The following is an 18,659-nucleotide window of genomic DNA, read 5'->3' as shown; positions in this document are numbered from 1 at the left end:
AGATATTTATTATATTGTGGGGTTCAGATAGATGAAATACGACCGGTTTAATTGACCAATCATAGCGACGTATTAACTGAGATATGATGACAATTGTGCATTGATATGAATCTGGTTATTTCATGCAAGATGCCTCTAAGATTCCTGTCAAGGATTTTAGCAATACTCCTTTCAAGAAACATAATTAAATCATATTTCATTCAATTTAACGTTTTTTTCTTGGTCATAGCAGTCTGAGCCTAAAGGAAACAAGTCAATTGTTGGATCTTCTAATCGAAGGGTGTTTTCAACAGATTTGACGGTTTGTGAGGACATCAAAATTACATTTAAGATCCTTTTTTCAAAAGAATTATGACCCATTACACCAAAAGCTCCCACAACTTCGTTATCCAAGTTCAAACAACAGCCTACTGTCCATATTGAGTTTGGAATTGCGATCTTTTGGTTTACATCCACGTCGTTGTGGAACCACCTCATAGGCTCCACCCTCTTGACTATTGTTTTAACTGGATGACTACCTGTTCTGCTAAATGAAACCGATGATATGCCGGTGATTAGGAAAAGAGTTCCGCCTTCCGAAGAACAAGTTTGCTGGGCATATTTCTTTATTTTCCGTTCGTACTTTCCCCACTGACCTTTGTTGAAACCTGCAATTTGCGGCACGCAGTTGGTGAAGGTGAAAGTGGCAAGAGCACTTCCAGTGCTGTAACGTAAGATATCAACAGGAACGAGGTGGCCTCTCTCGTATCTACCCTGGATTGGTTGGTCCCGATACAATGCATTGCTTCCTTGATGAATCCCTGAACATGAGAGAGTTTTAAAGTACACTGATGTCACTCACTAGTCAAGAAATTTTGTTCTCGGATGATCCGCTAGTTAAATAAAGTTGTCACCCTCCCGATCTTAGTTACGAAATGTGTAAGTGAAAGAGCTCAGTTAAGTCAAAGAACTGATTTGCTCAACATGATTAAACTATCGATCATGCATGAATTTTCCCACAAGTTTCTCCTGTTTCCGTCCGTATGGTTGCTCCATTGTACTTGCAGTGTAATACCGTCGCATGTTTTGCGTGTACCGTTGCCCTAATATGGTAAAATGGGGTGATAGAATAATGATGCATAATATAAATGTATATCTAGCTAATATCTAGCTATCTATTGTCTATCTATCTATGTCTATCTATCTATCTATGTCTATCTATCTATCTATGTCTATCTATCTGTATAAAAACATACATGTATATATATTTATATACGCCCTTATATACATATATCAGTGTCTTATTCGTGTCTCTCTTTGATGAGAAAACAAAGATGTATATATATATTTCATGTATATTTTCAAATTGCAACGTTTTTGAAAACGGTTGTTTATTTTATATCTATCTTTCTATCTATCTATCAATCTATCTATATATATATATATATCTATCTATATTTATACATATATGTATATATTTCCTAGTGTTTGAACTTTAAGTTGACGATCTCTCTCTATATATATCTACTTCTCTATATATATCTGTATCTCTATATGTAGCGTAACTTAAAGTTCAAACACTAGGAAATATATACATATATGTGCAATATGCATGTATGTATATATATATATATATATATATATATATATAAAGTGTAAAATTTTGACTTACGTAAAACAGTGCTCAATACATAGAAGTAGAGCTACGTATTTATTGTGGGAGGAAAAAGACAAATAAACTACCAGTTCATCCCTACCGACCTGTTTCGTGGTTGCCCACTCATCAGGGGATTTCCCACTTACATCCCCTGATGATATATATATATATGAGTAAGTCCGATGTATGTTTCAGTGATGCGGAGCGGCTTGGTCGAAGGATGCTTTGTAAGATGAAAGGGACGACAGTCTTTTGTTGATGCTGGCCGGTATGTTCTTTGTGGTGGATGGTGGGTGGTAGCTCTCGCGGTGGACTGTCGTCTCTTTCATCTGACAAAGCATCCTCCGCCATACCAAAAAGCACTCGACGAATGCGGATACCGATACACTCTACTACTCACCACCCACGACTAACAACCGAAAAAACAGACAACAGAACAACATTCTCTGGTACAACCCCCCATTCAGCAAAAACGTCAGCACCTATATCGGACACAGATTCCTTGCCCTAGTAGACAGGCACCTCCCGAAAGACCACATGGCATAGGGTAAAATATAAATGGACTGGACTATTTTTTGGACCATTTTTTTGGACACCATTAATACTTAGGGAGGGGTGGGATGAAGTCTATCAGTACTGAAGGAGGGGTGGGAGGCAGAGTGTTATTACCCAGGGAGGGGCGAGAGACGGACTATTACTACGCAGGTAGGGGTGGGAGGTGGTTATAATAGTAAACACTACTGGTTAATGGAGAGTTAATGGAGGGGTAATCTAAACGATGAAGGCACTAGACAGGAGTGTCGAAACGTTGGGTCTATAAATTGTAACGTCTTCGGTTACATTCATTAAATCTGCAAACCAGAGTAGCATCAAACCATGACCAAGATCGAGTAAAAGCTCCATTAACCAGTAGTGTTTACTATTACAACCACCCCCCACCCATCCCTGAGGCCGAACGGCTGAAACGTCGTGTATTAAACTCGTCTAGAACAGTCAAGAGTTGACCTCTTCGTTACGTCCTTATGGTACACTTAACTATAAATTCACGTCGAGACATTGTATCCTGTAGATCCTCTTACTGGGAGTTCATCGTTAGGTATACCAATTCTGCGCTGCTTATATATATATATATATATGTATGTATGTATGTATGTATGTATGTATGTAGGTATATATTTCCAAGTGTTTGAACTTTAAATTTACGAAATATTCACATAACCTCATCTCAGCATTTTATCGATGGCATAAGGAGTGCGTGAAAGACCAAAACAACATGAACGAACGGACGTTGTAGCAGTGGAATGAGAAACGATTTTATTTTTTCCTAAATTTCTTCATCAAAAAAGTAAATTATAACAGTAACACTAATTAACTTACCTGGCGTCTGATTCGGTTGCCATGGGTCACCTGCAGGTCTTGGTACTTTGGTTGCCGTGGCTTGTTCGGAGGTAATCTTGTAGAGTGAGTAACGTGCAATTCCCAAATTATTATCGTGGAGAGTGGCATAATACTCGCCTTGGCAGAGGGGAAGGGTGACACCTTGCTGCTCATGAAAGACTGGTCTCATATTATGCAACGAGAATGTGTTAAGATTGCATGCTGATAACTTGCGACGTACTGGTTGTTCATTCAGGTGTTTTCCTTGCTCATCGTAATCTTTGACAAAAGAAAAGGTTGTCTATTTATTCATATTATCATAAATTTCTCAAAATCATGCTAGATGCTTATCCTTCATAGAGCTTCTTCATTCGGATGAAGATGACGACTATCTCCTTAGGGATCCGTGTGTTATTCCTCCATCGATTCTCATTCATTCATTCAGTCTAATTGAATGACCAATTGACTTCGACTGTGATGCTGGTGACCTTAGCAATTTTTTACCTTAATTAACCTGTAAATGGATAAATATCTTTCGTGGAAAGTTTCATACAAAGATGCTTCATTCTCTTTTATTTTCAATTGAAAAAGCAATCTACGTATTTCCTCAAACCCTCAAAAAGTGATTCCTTAAATCCTGTCACTGAGATATTCAATTTGTTAACAATTAATGAAGAAACGGTACTCGATTTTGTCATGATGGAAATTTAGGGCTAACAAGATTGCGTTAATGGTGGTTATTAAATTCTAAAACCTCATGTGCACGTTTTGTGGCTTTAAATGGTTGAAAAGAGAAATTGCAATGTTCCGCGGAAGACTTTTCTGATCAATTTGATACGATTGAAGAAAGTTTTCACAGAGGAATCTCTATCAGATAAAAGCTACTCGATAAGACTCGTTGATGAAAAACGAATTTTGCCTTAAGTCCTGACTAACACCCCAAGAACTTAGACTCTGTCATTTTGGTCTTGTCCTTTAGTAATTGCCAAGCATACAATGTTATCAAAAGACGAAAATTGAATCAGTTGCAGGCGTAAGCTAAATGAAAAGTTTGACAAACAGAATGACCAGTCTAGGAGTGATTCTCACTCTCTAAGTTTTATTTTTCAATCGAGTGCTCTTTGATTGCGTGTCGTTAAAGCAAAACAAAAGGAATCACAACAATCAATCAGAAGAAAGGAAAAGATCTTTACAAGCCGCTGCGAACTCGAGGTAAAAACAACCAAACTGCCTAAAGCGCGGGGAAACGCGGGCGGCCAAGTCATGATTGGTGTTACTTTTGCATCTAATTTGTTGAAAAAGTGACACGAGCTTTCTGGACCAATTACAGAACGAAGTAGAGTTAAACCGATGCAATCTTGGATTACTTTCGACCCTCAATTGAAAATTTCTCTAATGATAATGATAAGAACCCTAATTATGATATACGATGAAAAGAGCTCTGTCAACAAATAAACTTTCCTAAATAAATACATCGACATCTACAATTATAGATTTTAACTACTATTTATAAAATAAATCGATCTACTAAATAGTTTCTAAATCTTAGTTACGTTTAAGATAATAAGGAAATATAGGTGATTTTCACCGTTTTTCTCTGACATTCACTACCAAATAAATTGCTCTTAAAATGTTAAAAACATTAAAACATTTCCTTTTCCAATGTCGAACAAGATGTTTTTTCCCAAACTAAAGAGGCTTATATTACCTGTTTAATTTTTTTTTTGATGTAAGAAGTGGCAAAAATTCTTCTTTCGTTAAAAAACAGAGTAGCGCCACAGGCTAGTCTTAAAATTAAGCAAAATGTTCTTTCGACTGTTGAATGATATTAGCTACTAGTTACGGTCAAATGAAGAACTTGCGCTATATTTTTTTTCTCTTATAACTAATTCACGTTGAAGTACCAGCCTGTGAGAAGCAAAGGATTTGTTTCGTCAATTTCTAGCTTATAATATGTTCCACTTGCTCTGCACATCAGTCTCTTATGAAACCTATAATAATAATTTTGACATTCTAGGTCTAGGGAGAAATGAATATTGAACCCTCTTCTCTAATAATTCATAATCCTTGTGGAATTCGCTGTTTTCAAACTAAGTTTGCTTTTTATCTCGCAAAGAGTTTGATATAAGGGCAAATTCAATTCTTCTGGCGAACACTGTAAAACTAACATATTTCTTTAAAATAGATACATATAACTAGTTCCCACGATAAAAAAACTCATTACAGAGCCAGCGGATTTTAAAGAAATATGTTGATAAGCGCTAACCCAAAGTTAAATTTTAATCTAGGTTTCTTTATTCCTTTATTCAGAAGCCTTTTTAGGATAATTTTCTGTGTTCTTATAAGAGCATCAAAGAGCCACATTCTAGAAAAAAAGAAATTCGACTGAATTTGATTCTAAAGCTTTCAGATCTAAATCAGGTTTGACGCTAACCCGGGGTTATCTTAACCCAGCTTTAAACAACCCGGCCTTGGCGAACACTGTAAAACTAATACATTTCTTTAGAATTCGCAGGCAAGTAATGATTTTTTGTATCGTGGTAAACTAGTTATATTTTAGTGTTGTAATTAATTATGATACTGATACACCGTAATACAAATGGTACGCAATTTCCAAGACAAGGAGTATTTTAAATCCCTCATCGATAGATACTTGAAAAAAATATCAATTTTTGCTTCAGTAGCTCACAGCCACTTTGAAAATAATTCTCTGCGAAAATCCGTTATCAATGAAAGAAAAAAAAACCCTACTCACACTTTGTAATAAAAAATAGCTTGATTCCTTCCCCTTGTAAAAACTCTTGGATAGTTTTGGTTAGCATCAGGATTGCGCTTAAAAATTTTAATCGTATATGTGTATGATTCAGTAGAAAGATATTGAATCCTTTGACTCCTTGCTCGTGTTTTAGCAAATGAAATAAATCATCTTTGTCTAGCCCACGAGCAGGTCGTCATTGTTAAGGCTTTGGCACAAGCGTTCGGGTGGCCCAGAGAAAGGCGAGAAGTCGGCAAGAGGTCTGGTACGAGGAATTATAAGTGCCAGACCCCTTGCAGACTCCTCCCTGGCTCGCTTTTCTCAACGCTTCAATACTTGACTCGGGCAAAAAAATGCTTGTGCTTAAGCGCAAATAAATATATTTGATTAGACGTTTTGGTGTTTAGTATCACAGAGTAATTTGGTGTATAGCATCGCTTGGTATTTTACGAGTTATGCCGTATTTTATCGAGCCCGTAGGGCGAGTTAAATCACAAACCACGAGTAACGATACTCAGCGATACAACACACCAAAACGCCTAATAAGTTATTTATTATTCAACTGCTTTTTGTTCTGCCAAGTTTTTCTGCTCATTTCTTATATGGCAGGAAAAGCAAAGTGAATAGAGAAGCGTCTTTTTGCAGTACAAAAAAACCAACTGTCCAAATGACCGTACAATATCGCAAGATATTTGTACTTTACTTTGTGCTGTTGGATAATAATAAGGGCTTACTCGCATGCTATCTATTGTCTGATATCAGTCATCAAGGACATTGAGTGTTAGGTGAAGATATAGCGCTTTTTGTGTATATAGATTTAACCTCTTGTGATTAAAATCCGTTGGTTTCTGATAGCTGAAAAAAAAAAGAAACCCTGCAGTTTAAGACCGTGAAAAAGCAGTATCAGGATAACAATAACAGCAGACGGACACACAACATTTAGACAGACAGACATTAAGATAGTCAGAAAGTCAATCAAATATATAGCGGTTTTTGTGTATATAGATTTAACCTCTTGCGATTAAAATTCGTTGGCTTCTGATAGCTGAAAAAAAAAAAAAAAGAAACCCTGCAGTCTAAGACTGTGAGAAAGCAGTGTCAGGATAACAGCAGACAGACACACAAACATTCAGACAGATAGACAGACATTGAGATAGTCAGAAAGTCAATCAAATAAACATGGCGAAAATCAGTTGGTCAGAAAGATAGACATTCAGATAAAGAGGAAATCATTGACCGTCAGATGGTCAGAAAGTCGGTCAGATAGAGAACTAAGCAGTCAGCCGTTAAGGCAGACAGACAAACAGACGGACAGACAAACTGACAGGCAGACAGACGGATAGACAGACATACAGACAAATAGTTACACAGTCAATAAAAGGTAAGCGCAGGGTTTTCAATGAAAGCCAGTTACCCTCGATCTACCGCCGCCTTAATCAGACCTCTCACCACTCTCGTGTTTGAGTTTTGCTGTACGCCCCCTTTTCCGGGCTTAGCCGCCTCTTCAGGCACCGTCGGCAGCCGCTTATGGCAAATGCTTTTGAAATCCCTGTCAGTGTCCAGCCCAAGAACATAAGACAGTATTCCGGAATTAGGCTCTGACCCAGACCCTTTTAATATGACCTCAAGGCCACCGCTTATGTCTGTACAAACACTTTAGTCAATTTTGATTGGTAAGATTGCTTATATCATGAAAGCGTCCCTGATGCAGTTAACAAATAGTCGTATTTACTTACAGTTCGATACAGGCAGGACCAGGTTTAAACTCGTCCTGTTCCATGAAAGCAAAACACCTTGTGCTCACAATATCCTTTTTCGGTTTGTAATGTTTAAACTCGAAGAATATTGCGGTACCTGTATTGTGAAAACAATGAGAAGTCTTAACACGTTTTAACTGCCCAGTAACTAACAAGTGATTCTCTGTTAGTGGTCACTGTACATTTTAACTTGAAAAAATTTCAGGAGAATTTTGGCTTTATTAAGGCCTATTTACACGGCACGACTTTGTCGTATGCAACATTAGCTTACGACAGGCCTACGACATGACTTAAGAGTCGTAAGCGAGTTGTAGGTTTGATTTACACGAAACAATTCGTGTCGTAAGCCTGTCGTAAGCTTGTCGCATGCGACAAAGTCGTACCGTGTAAATAGGCCCTTAGAGGGTAACATCTTCCTCCTGAGAACTTTGTTTTATCACCTGCTCGATTAACATGGCAAGGAGAAGTTTTACACTATTTTTTAACTTCCGGGAAGTTAAAACAGATAAGGTTGGATTTGTCAGAATAAATCAAACATGTACAGAGTGAGAACCATGTAAGACAAATTGAAGGGATGTACGGAAAAAGCTCCTTATTGTGACTTCTGATTGACTACACAATTTTCCTTTCAAATTTCCCTGTGTTCCCTTGTGAAACAGTGGGGAGAAGAAGATGCTGCATCACAGCCTTTTTTCTTTCAATACTGACCATTCAAAAAAAAAAGTTTGGTCAGAACAGAGCTTTTAATTTCAAATCAACAAACTGTACTGGCTTGGTACTCATTGAATTTGTTAGAAATGAATCAAACTTCCTCTTCTGAAATCTTATTTAGCTGTGATTGGTGGAATTCTCTCCTTTTTTTTTTAAGAGTTCTCCCTTTTACAATGTTTTTTTTGACAAAGAGCCAAATAGACACATGGGATTTCAAAATAAAAAATACAACAACTCTAACCTCTTGGAAGTTTCTCTATAGGCTTTTGAATTTCTACATCAGTGTCAAAGTTGATAAACTTTCCATTAACTCTGTTTGAAGTGGGTGTATCTTGAGCTGGGGTGACATTCACACCATTGGCATCTGTAGAGAGAAAACACTCAATAGTTCAATATAAATTTTGCTGCAGTTATTTGTTAGCTCTTTACACCCTAAATATCAGTATGCACATTCTCCATACTGTTCTCCTTACATTTCCTAAGGTGCTGGTAAGGAGAATGTACCTAACAATCAAGAACTTCTTTTGTTGGTGATCATTTTGTTTATTCTTGTGACCCTATGTGTGTTTTAGGGATGAAATTGAGAGGAGAAATTACATGCTCATGGTGACTCTTAGGGGTTAAAGGAATTAGTTAACATCCCCTCCACCTTGGCATTATAATAATCATTGATCATTACCTTTCACAGAAACAGAAAAAAATGGATTAATGTACACATGGGCATCCTTCAGTCCAATCTGGTTGATTCTTACAACAAGTCGATGATATCCTTCTTCGAATGGGATACGCGGCAACAAAGACCCTCCTTCAGCTTAAAAAACAAGAAAAAAGATGAACATCATTATATGACAGAGAGAAAATACAACAAAAACAAAAAAATGTATGACATATGTAAGATTAATATCTGAAAAAGGGTTATGGTTGTTTAACATGCTAAATACATGACCAGATTATTTCAACTGAGTACTGTTACTGATAGTTCTCTTCTGTAAGTTTCTAGAACTCTTTCATAAATGGTGTGCTACACTGCTGTTTTTATTGCATTTCTGTAAACTAGCCTTTTCAATCAGTTGGTATAAGCATGTTTTAAAAACAATTGCAATATCAGGAATTTTCATTCAATCAAAAGCACATAAATTTTCAAGGGCATAGAAGAGTATTGATCATGCCCAACTCTAATTTTGAGGTAACTATCGCCCTATCTGAAAATGGGATCCTGGGCAGTATAAGTAATCTGTGTCACACACTGAACTGTATGATTACTGATAGAAAAGACACCAGACATAGTGATGTTCTATGACAGAGTACACTGGTGTACTCAAGTAATAACTTGAATGCCTATAAGATCTTAAAGTGTGTTCATGCATTAAAAAAGGAAAGAACTCACCAACTGAAGAAACATGCTCAGTTCCATTTTCATCTCCATATTCTGTTACATCAGTATCACTAACAAAATTTATAAAAATATCATATACTCAATAATAATTAAATGAACAATTAAATAGGTAGGAATTTGCATTTTCAGTCAGCTTTTAAAAATTTTTGAGGCTATACAGAACAGAAAAAAAAGTTGTAGGCTTTCCATCCTTCAGATAGCAGTAATGTTTGAGAGACAATTTACATCAGAAACCAAAAAATGACCCTGAATGAAGAAAGAGTAATGTTTGAGAGACAATTTACATCAGAAAAAAAAAACCATGTAGTGGTGAACAGATACAGAGATATTATAACCATTGTAACTAACAGATTCTACGTTATTAAAACGTTAGTTAGTTAGCGTTTACTAGTTAGCGTTTTTCTGTTCAGTATTAGATCAGAAAACGCGTCAAAATGTATTAAGAACATCAATGAAATACTCGGCTGCACCTAGAGTGTCACTTTTGCGCTTTCATTGCATTTTGACTTACAGGTGATCTGCTATTTTAATCCTACATACATTTTTATCTGTTCTTATGTATTACCTGTAGGATAGACGCATGTAGGTGACGTCACCATAGACAACATTTTGCTTTTTTAAAATAAATAGACTCTATGTTGTGGTGGGTCTGTACAGTAATACTTGAGTAATAGATCACAGAGGACGTCAACTATGTGGTAAAAACATCAGACACAATTACAATTGTCTGTGATTCATTACTGAACGAGCCAACAGCAACATGGTATCTTAAATAAGTAAATAGTGTCTGGATAGATTAGTTATCGGCTGTGCACCTCCAAGGTAACAATCCCGAGAGACAAGAGCGAATAAATTTACCGATTGACAAAGATAAGAAGCATTTCCTAAACGTTTCTGCTTGAATTTTATGGCAATTAGAAATAAACACGCATAGGCAATTTTGAGGCAATTCCCTGCCCCTGATAAATGAAACTTGTAACATTAAACTTTAAAATTTGAAATATAAACTTCACCTTCTCGTAAGATCCCTTGCATGAAGACCCAACGCATAGTTCCGTGGCAACTCAAGATTTTCGATATGATTTCCCGCTAAAATTCAAGATAAAGCACGCGCGCATTGAGTCATGGGAGAGAAAAATTGTTCCCAGGAATTCCCGGGCACCGAGAGTGAACTGTTATTTCACAGCGCTCTGCGATCGATACAATGATCCATTTGTATAATTTGCAAATCGAAAATACACTGAGACCGAAGCGCCGTTGTCTTTTGACATTTAGAATTTTTCGAGGCGCAATTTCGCCTCGCATGGCGCGCCTCTGAGCTCTATGTCGTTACGGCGTTCTGTCGATGGCCTTGTGATTGTTATTTGTCGTTTCATCCTCTTTCGTTATATCAAACACGGGCAATTTAGTCAAAGGTTACCACAGAGACTGATCATAGTATAAACCATCCTATATTAGGGCACTCGCGGTCACACCACTTTGAATTAATTCTACAGCAACAATCGATCGCTTAATCAACATGATTGCTCTTTCCTCGCCTCGAGGTGATGATAAGTAGAATGCAGGCTCAGGGAGCCACAAAGGGCACGAGCGCGCACGGGAACGGAAGTGAGCGGCTGAGTGCTGTAGCACGAGGGTTGGATACTTCTCGTAAACTCTGAATTCTACAGATCTGCAACCTTGGTATCGAAGGTAATGAATATTGGAAAGATTTTCGTGTAGCCCGATTAGCCTTTGTAGAAATGGTTATCAATGTTTATTTCAATCGAAGAACTGTATTCATATTTAATGAAGAATGGAAAGAAAAGTGGTAAGGAAATCTTGCCCGATTCATTATTTCCGGCTCATCCCTACAGGTCATAAGGCTGCCACGAGTAGCATCTGTACTTCCTGCTGGAATCAATATTTTCAATTCAGTTCCGACGTTGAGTTCGACGGTATCGAATATTTTTGGTGTCTGTGGCAGCCTTTCCTTTGAGTCGCAGTCCGGGTTAGAATCGTAGTTTCAAAATGGTGGTCTCTAGGGAGGTTTTTGGCCAAACAGAATCAGGAGAGGATGTTTGGAAATACACTATCAGAAACAAACACGGACTGGAACTGGAAGTGATCTCGTTCGGAGCGACTTTCGTAGCATTAAGATGCCCTGATAGGTAAACTTGGGTTTGTTCTTGAAATTTTCGTGATACGTTATATATTGCATATTGAGTTTGTTTGCCTTTTGATTTAGTGGCAAGGATCGAGGGTGAGTGGTAGAAAGTAAACAGAATATTCTATAAAACTTTATTCGTACACGTTGCACAACTCATGGACAGACTTTTATTACGAGGTTTTCCGGTGCTTGACACAGCATCCGACTACCTGTAATGTACAACCAGACAGCCGAGCATTTCGCAAATGTACGACCAACTGTCGTTATCATTATCTTAACCTTACAAACACTTTTTTTACCATTACTTTTATATATAATTATTATTCAGTAAAGTGGGGGTAATTATCAACTAATTAGCTTAACCCCTTACACCCAAACAGCAGTATTTATATTCTTCGTACGGACCATTTCCTAAGGTGCTGACATGGAGACTTGTTTTACAATCAAAAGCCTCTTGAGTTGGTGATCGTTTCCTCCATTCTCGTGACATTAATGATTAATTCAGGGAAGATTTTAGAAGTAGAAATTAGATGCTAGCCCTCTTTCGAATTAAGCTAAATTTTTAGATAAGGGCCTAGGCACTTATTTATAAAGAAATATGGTTTTAAACCCCTAGCTTACAACTTTTTTTTTTTTAAACTCAATCAGGAATGGAAAAATGGATGATGTCATTATGGGCTATGATAAGTTGGAGGGTAAGTGCTTGTAATATCTAATCTTTGTAATCTCCATCACTGAGAAGTCTATGTAAGAATTTACAGGGTTGTCATATGAGAATGTAAAAGATACACTGATGAGCTGAACTGAGGAGGTGGCTGAATTGAATTATGCGTGTAAGTAAAAGCAAGCATAGCACGTGGCTGTGTGTAACTGACCCTTCTAGTGGGTGTGTGGGCTTGTTCCCCTGGAAAAATTTGAAATTTGAAACTCTCTGAGACATGCTATCTAGCACTCTGGGACACTTGAGTAACTCTTTAAGCCATAGAAATTTGATGTTAGAATAAAAAATATTATTTCCTAATTTTGATCACAATTCACAAAGTAACCAAGCATAAAATGTTCTGATAGCAGGGGGGGGGGGGGGGTTTCCATCAGCTACTGGCTTTTTATGGCAACTTTGGCAATAGTTATTGATGGAGTTTAAATTGAACTTCTTAGGTGTACTTTTCTAGAATTAATTGCGTTTGGGCTATAATGTGTCAACAATTGTGTTGCTGATTGTGCATGGCAATGGACATTTTGTTTGTGAAACTTTAATTGCGATCATTCATATTTCCTTTTTTATTCAGACTATCTGAGTAACCCTCATTACCTCGGAGCTACAGTTGGAAGAGTTGCAAACAGGATTGCAAATGCAAAGTTCACCCTTGATAACAAAGAATACAATTTAGCCGTCAATAATCCTCCAAATACTCTACATGGAGGATGGGTTGGATTCAACAAGGTCTGCTTTGTGCTAAATATGATGATGCTTATAGATAAAGAACTGTATTTCTCCCAAGAGTCTTTTAGTTTGTGTGAGTTAAAAATTGCTCTGACTGTCATTGTTGTCTTTGTTTTCGTGTTCATCAGCATAATTGGAAAAGTGAAGTAAAAGGAGAAAACAAAGTGAAGTTTGTTCACCAAAGTCCAGATGGGGATGAAAATTTTCCTGGAGATGTAACAGTAAGACTCACATTCACACTTACTGATCACAATGAAGTTAAACTCAACTACAAAGCAACAACCAAGGCTCCCACCATCATCAATCTCACTAGCCATGGCTACTTTAACTTGGCTGGTCAGGTACAAGCTTTTTAACTCTTCATACACCAACATTAGTATGCTTTTTCTCCTCACTGTTCTGTATACATGTTTAATGGTGTTGACAAGGAGAATTTGTTGAAAAATCAAGATTTTCTTGACCAAACAGTTTTAAACAATACTTAAGTCACAAATTTGTTAAATTTGTTTGATATTGTAAAATTATTCTTGTTTTATTGATTGTCTGAAGTTCTTTGTCAGATTGACCATGATGTTTTGGATCACATAGCTCAGATCCATGCTAAGCACTATCTGCCCCTAAATGATGTGCAGATTCCCACAGGTACACACCGTCTAAAATTTTCAGTTTGTGTACATGTATGGTGTAGTTTCCATGTAAAGATATGGCCCTTCTTAGGCTGTAGTACAGAGGCCTGTTATCTTTCAATTTGTATATCTTTTTCCTTCTGTTACATCTGTGCTCTTTAATTAACAGTGATTATTATATATTCTAGGTGAGGAATGCTCTGTGTCAAGCCCAAATGATGCCTTTGACTTCACCAAACCCAAACCTATTGGAAAGGATATTCATAAAATAGATGGCTATGATCACAACTACTGTTTAAAAGGAAAAAAAGAATGCTGCGCTGAGTAAGGAGATTAGATTTAATTTATCTACAAATAAGTTAATTTAAATTATCGTATTTAGACAGAGCTTCTGTCAATTTGAAGCCTCAGAAAGCTGATAGGAACTTTGGGGAGTTCTGAATTCCACAACATTGCAAAAAAAATATTGAAAAACACCACATCAGTACACAAGAAATTGACAATTCAACACATTCAGACACTGCAATATCATGGACACCCACACATGATCGATATGTCCAATTAGTTACACAACTGAGCATATTACAAAGCCCTACAAAGAGCATGAACTGTGGGTAAATTGAGGTTAGCACTGATTGTGCATGGCTATGGGGTCCTTTTTACAAAGACTGCAACACTGCAATTCACCAGCTTGAGAGCTCCCTCCAAAGAGAGAATTAAACATTATCAGAAACTGAACATGGTGAATATCAAAGACAGCAATACAAATTTAAATAAACCTTTTAAATTTACCATGGAGTATACCAATAATCAAGTCCATGGTAATGATCTTGCAGAGTGTATCATCCAAGCAGTGGGCGTGTTCTTAAAATGTTCACCGATCAGCCTGGAGTTCAATTTTACACTGCCAATGGATTTGATGGATTCTCTGGCAAGGGAGGTGTTCTTTACCATAAGTTTGGTGCCTTCTGCCTAGAGGCGCAGAATTACCCTGACGCTGTTAACCAAGTTAGTTTTATGTTTGTTTGTATCCAATAGTAATTTGTAACCAACATCAAACCTCAAGCCTATAAAGTCCCCGTGAAAAGTCTTCAAGTGTTTCTGTAATGGAGGGATATTTCAGTTGTATTATTTCAGTAGTATAACAATTTATGTGTTTTCATTTGCTTGAATGTTTATTTTTTGGTCAACAGTCTAACTTCCCAAGTCCAGTTCTTCGGCCAGGGGAAACTTACAAACAGAAAACTATCTACAAATTTGATGTCAAAGACAAGCAGTGAGCCCTGTCATAATTAGATTAACAATTCACTATTAATATCTAGAGTAGGGTATTGAAATAATTGGCAAAAGCTTTAGGAAGCTAAGGGATAGGCTCAAATTAGAATGGACCTTAACTCTAAGAGGTGAAGTTCATAAATTTGTTATTTCCTCTTCAAGAGGTCCTTGGTTATTCATCAGTGTATTATGGGTCAGTCAATTTGAAGCCAAACCCCTCCCCCTTCCAGGCAAGGTCAAATTCCCAACCCTTCAGGCACAGATGAGGGTCAAATACCCATGGGTTGCCAGGGTAAGGGGGTATGTTGAAGCTTGAAATTGATTGGCCTATTATTGTGGTAGTGCAGAATGGAAGTCAAAATTTAAAATCACAAGTGCTTTTTTCCAAATCAGAGTAATATACTTAATAGATAAACTGAGGTATTTACAAGTGCTAAGTCCATAGTGTGTGTAAAGAGTTATTGTGGGTAGCAAAAACACAATTCAGATGCAGACGTATTAAATACTCATCTACAATGTTGTTAAACAAAAAATTTTTATTCAATAAAAATACAACAATGCATGACTAATCTTTTTAATGGATAATGCTGTTTTATATATTTTCCACTCAATCAACTTTCCCCCCCCCCTTCCTATAGTTTTTGCTTTACTTTGGGAAATTCTCTATCCATTATAGAAAAAGCCATACTTAAACCTTGCAGTTCTTGCTCTGTATACATAGAAAGGCCGTTAGTGAGCAGTGATTTCTCTATCGCATCAAATACTGATGCTGCTTCATAGCTACATGTAGAGAAACCTGAGGCCAATTGAGGAATGAGCTCAGGTTTATTTTGAGGCATGTTTCTATCCAAAACTTCTCTTTTCAACTGCTTAAGAGGCTCTTGGATATCTACTGATACCTGAACACATCCATTTAATATCATACACAGTTCCTCATCAGAGTAAACAGTAGCATGTGATAATATGTCACTCACTGCCTTAGTTAAAAATTCTGATCTTAAAAGTGTTGATTTTCCAAATGCCCAAACTAACTGAGTAAACTGCTCAGCTTTTAGCATACTTAAATCCCTTGAAATCAATACCTTTTGGCTGTTAAGAAAAAGCTCAGTACTTGTATGACCGGACATTGCAAATGACCATAAAAGACATGACAATTCTTGGTTTCCAAACTCTGCAAAACCTCTTAAGTAGAGTTCTTCTTCTATGACATCAAAGATCTCTAGGGCATCTGGGCACCTTTTGGCAAATGCCCATGCTAACATCGAGAGATCATCTGCATCAAAATCATGAACACCTCTCCGTATTAATTCAGGACTTAAACTAGCAAAAAGATCATGCCCTTCTCTCCCTTCAAATCCAGCTCTTGCAAAGGACCATAACAGCATCCTGAGGCAATGAGCACTGAGATCTCTAACTGGTCTTTGCAAAATTTCCTCTTCTGTAATTGAAAACAGTTTATCACATGGTACAATTCCTTTCTGGGTGAATGACCATAAAAACTGAGCAAGCTGGTCATTGCTAAATTCTCTCACACCTCTCAACAAAATCTCTTCTTGGAACTTTTCTAATAGTTCTTTACTCTCATTTCCAGTTTTGGTAAAAGACCACAGAACACCAGCCAGTCCACGATTTTCAAATTTCGCCATCTTAAGCTGCCCATCCAGAATTCTTTGTTCAACAATTCCAAAGAACTTGGATCTTTTCAAGTCAAGTGAAGCAAAACCAATAAGAATCTTACACACTGCTGGTGTCCGAAATGAGGTCTGATCTCGCCGAAGTATTTCATTCTCGCATTCTGTAACAAACCATGCATCATGCTCCCTTAGTTTTCCTAATGACCATACAATAGTCGCAAGATCACGAGTCTTGCATGTCTCAAGATCATTTCCAATATTGTTCAACAAGGTGATAAAAATTTCCATTTCATCATTTAGAACTTTTCTTGTAGAGAAGAAGTTTTTCTTTGGTCCACTGGCAGCCACCTTGGCCAAATGATGCAGAATTGTTATGCGATTCATTTGAGTCATGGCAGGTGAGTCCTTAAATCTGTCATACAAGTAAAGATATTCACTGGCAGACTTGACGGCTGAAATATCCTTAGCCAGGGTCTTCACAGAAACAGACTTGAAAGCGCATAGGACTGATGGTAAGCCAAGGCTTATCCTTTTACACCTGATCCAGTTTTGTTGTGGTTTAACAGGTGATGCAAGAACACTTTTTGTTAAACCCCTGGCTTGTATAAAAGGCAATGATGAACAGCAATTCTTGGAAAGTCCTACAAGTCTAACTTGCACAAGAAATTTTCTCATAAAACCCATTGAATTAAATTGGTTCATAATATGACCTTTTTTGTCTCAACTTGATTATGGAGAGCAGCTCATTAACCACAACAGAAGAACCTAAGAGAATGAAAAGAAAAAATTATGCTATCAGACATGGTTACACTAGTTTATTATCAAGAACCTCGACCTATGGCTCCTTTTCACCCTAACATAAGTATTCATATTCCCCAAACTGTTCTCTTCACATTTCTTATGGTACTGACAAAGAGAATTTGTTTTACAATCAGGAGCTTCTTCACCAGGTTATCATTTCCTTTATTCTCACAACCTTTACATCTGCTTCTAGGAAGATAATGTAAGGAGAAATTAGAAGCCAGTCACACTGTTCTCTTCACACTATTCTCTTTACATTTCCTATGGTACAGACAGAATGTGTTTTTTATGATTGGGAGCTCTTTAAATTGGTGATCATTTTCTTTATTCTTGTGACTTTTAAATTTGCTTCAAGGAAGATAGTGTAAGGGGAAATTAGAAGTAAGTCACTGTTCTCTTTACATTTCCTATGGTAGGGAAAATTTAATGAAAATCTGTTTGACAATCAGGCGTTTCTTAAATTTGTGATCATTTCCTTGACTCTCTTGACCTTTACGTTTGCTTCAAGGAAGATAATGTAAGGAGAAATTGGAAGCCAGTCACATGTAGGGGTTAAGGGATTAGGAGCAGACAATATTTTAAAGCCAGAGGTTTCAAAGGACTGAATGGAGTTGAGATAGTATTTTTCGAGGTACTGAGAGGAAGTGAAGAGGGGGGGAAGGGGGTTTATCTCAACTGAGAGGGTGAAGACACGAAAACCAAAGCATTATACTCGTTGGGGTGGGGTGGGAGGGAAAGGGTGTTTTCTCAAAACAACACAAATATTATTAGTAAAGTTCCCATGCACCATGGTAAAAAAAAATGCCTGAGATCGAGTCGCAAAAAAACCGTACTTGACCAATTTTCAGTTCAGACTAAAAAGCTGAATTATTTTAACATACAATTCGATGGAAAAAAGAGAGAATAGATGGAATTCTTTGAGCGGTCGACATTTAGTTTGCAAAAGATACTTACAAAACATTTGTCCAAAGTATCTAGAATTCCTCCTTCATGTTGAAGTATAATTATTTCGTCCGCGTGCGTGTTTCGTGAGACAGGCAAACTAATAGCGCCCGCGGTACAAAAGTGTTCGGAAGTTACGTCATGTAACGAATCATG

At 37.2% G+C, this 18,659-nt stretch overlaps 4 protein-coding genes across 4 annotated transcripts; 1 reads left to right on the top strand and 3 right to left on the bottom strand.

Annotated features, from left to right (window-relative positions):
• Positions 1–189: 189 nt before the first annotated feature.
• LOC136282228 (uncharacterized) lies at positions 190–3,203 on the bottom strand. The gene is made up of 2 exons (XM_066169557.1): positions 3,014–3,203; positions 190–800 (listed from the first exon to the last, which is right to left on the bottom strand). Exons 1-2 carry the CDS (start codon positions 3,201–3,203, stop codon positions 190–192), a joined length of 801 nt encoding a protein of 266 aa, XP_066025654.1.
• Positions 3,204–4,099: 896 nt separating this feature from the next.
• On the bottom strand, positions 4,100–10,774 carry LOC131796629 (axin interactor, dorsalization-associated protein-like). The gene is made up of 7 exons (XM_059114222.2): positions 10,646–10,774; positions 10,198–10,323; positions 9,624–9,682; positions 8,916–9,047; positions 8,478–8,600; positions 7,505–7,622; positions 4,100–6,623 (listed from the first exon to the last, which is right to left on the bottom strand). The coding sequence occupies exons 2-7, from the start codon at positions 10,212–10,214 to the stop codon at positions 6,527–6,529; spliced, it is 546 nt and encodes a 181-aa protein (XP_058970205.1). The 5' UTR covers positions 10,215–10,323; positions 10,646–10,774; the 3' UTR covers positions 4,100–6,526.
• Positions 10,775–10,886: 112 nt separating this feature from the next.
• On the top strand, positions 10,887–15,653 carry LOC131796643 (galactose mutarotase). Its single transcript, XM_059114235.2, has 9 exons — positions 10,887–11,324; positions 11,489–11,782; positions 12,430–12,476; positions 13,071–13,225; positions 13,354–13,566; positions 13,786–13,867; positions 14,040–14,175; positions 14,688–14,859; positions 15,045–15,653. Exons 2-9 carry the CDS (start codon positions 11,643–11,645, stop codon positions 15,129–15,131), a joined length of 1,032 nt encoding a protein of 343 aa, XP_058970218.1. The 5' UTR covers positions 10,887–11,324; positions 11,489–11,642; the 3' UTR covers positions 15,132–15,653.
• On the bottom strand, positions 15,646–18,592 carry LOC136282224 (uncharacterized). Its single transcript, XM_066169550.1, has 2 exons — positions 18,516–18,592; positions 15,646–17,525 (listed from the first exon to the last, which is right to left on the bottom strand). The coding sequence occupies exon 2, from the start codon at positions 17,460–17,462 to the stop codon at positions 15,759–15,761; it is 1,704 nt and encodes a 567-aa protein (XP_066025647.1). The 5' UTR covers positions 17,463–17,525; positions 18,516–18,592; the 3' UTR covers positions 15,646–15,758.
• Between the last annotated feature and the right edge of the window lie 67 nt (positions 18,593–18,659).

Source organism: Pocillopora verrucosa, chromosome 7, assembly GCF_036669915.1.
Source record: "Pocillopora verrucosa isolate sample1 chromosome 7, ASM3666991v2, whole genome shotgun sequence".
NCBI lineage: Eukaryota > Metazoa > Cnidaria > Anthozoa > Scleractinia > Pocilloporidae > Pocillopora > Pocillopora verrucosa.
This window is presented reverse-complemented; position numbering and strand designations above follow the sequence as displayed.

Coding starts and splice junctions, on each gene's coding strand:
- LOC136282228 (XM_066169557.1), bottom strand. CDS start 3,203: ATGAGACCAGTCTTTCATGAGCAGCAAGGTGTCACCCTTCCCCTCTGC. Junction 801..3,013: donor GCAACCGAATCAGACGCCAG/GTAAGTTAATTA, acceptor TCTCATGTTCAG/GGATTCATCAAGGAAGCAAT.
- LOC131796629 (XM_059114222.2), bottom strand. Junction 9,048..9,623: donor TGAGCATGTTTCTTCAGTTG/GTGAGTTCTTTC, acceptor TTGTTTTTTAAG/CTGAAGGAGGGTCTTTGTTG. Junction 6,624..7,504: donor GGTCCTGCCTGTATCGAACT/GTAAGTAAATAC, acceptor TTTTTTTTTCAG/CTATCAGAAACCAACGGATT.
- LOC131796643 (XM_059114235.2), top strand. CDS start 11,643: ATGGTGGTCTCTAGGGAGGTTTTTGGCCAAACAGAATCAGGAGAGGAT. Junction 12,477..13,070: donor GGGCTATGATAAGTTGGAGG/GTAAGTGCTTGT, acceptor TTTTTTATTCAG/ACTATCTGAGTAACCCTCAT. Junction 13,226..13,353: donor GATGGGTTGGATTCAACAAG/GTCTGCTTTGTG, acceptor CGTGTTCATCAG/CATAATTGGAAAAGTGAAGT.
- LOC136282224 (XM_066169550.1), bottom strand. CDS start 17,462: ATGAACCAATTTAATTCAATGGGTTTTATGAGAAAATTTCTTGTGCAA.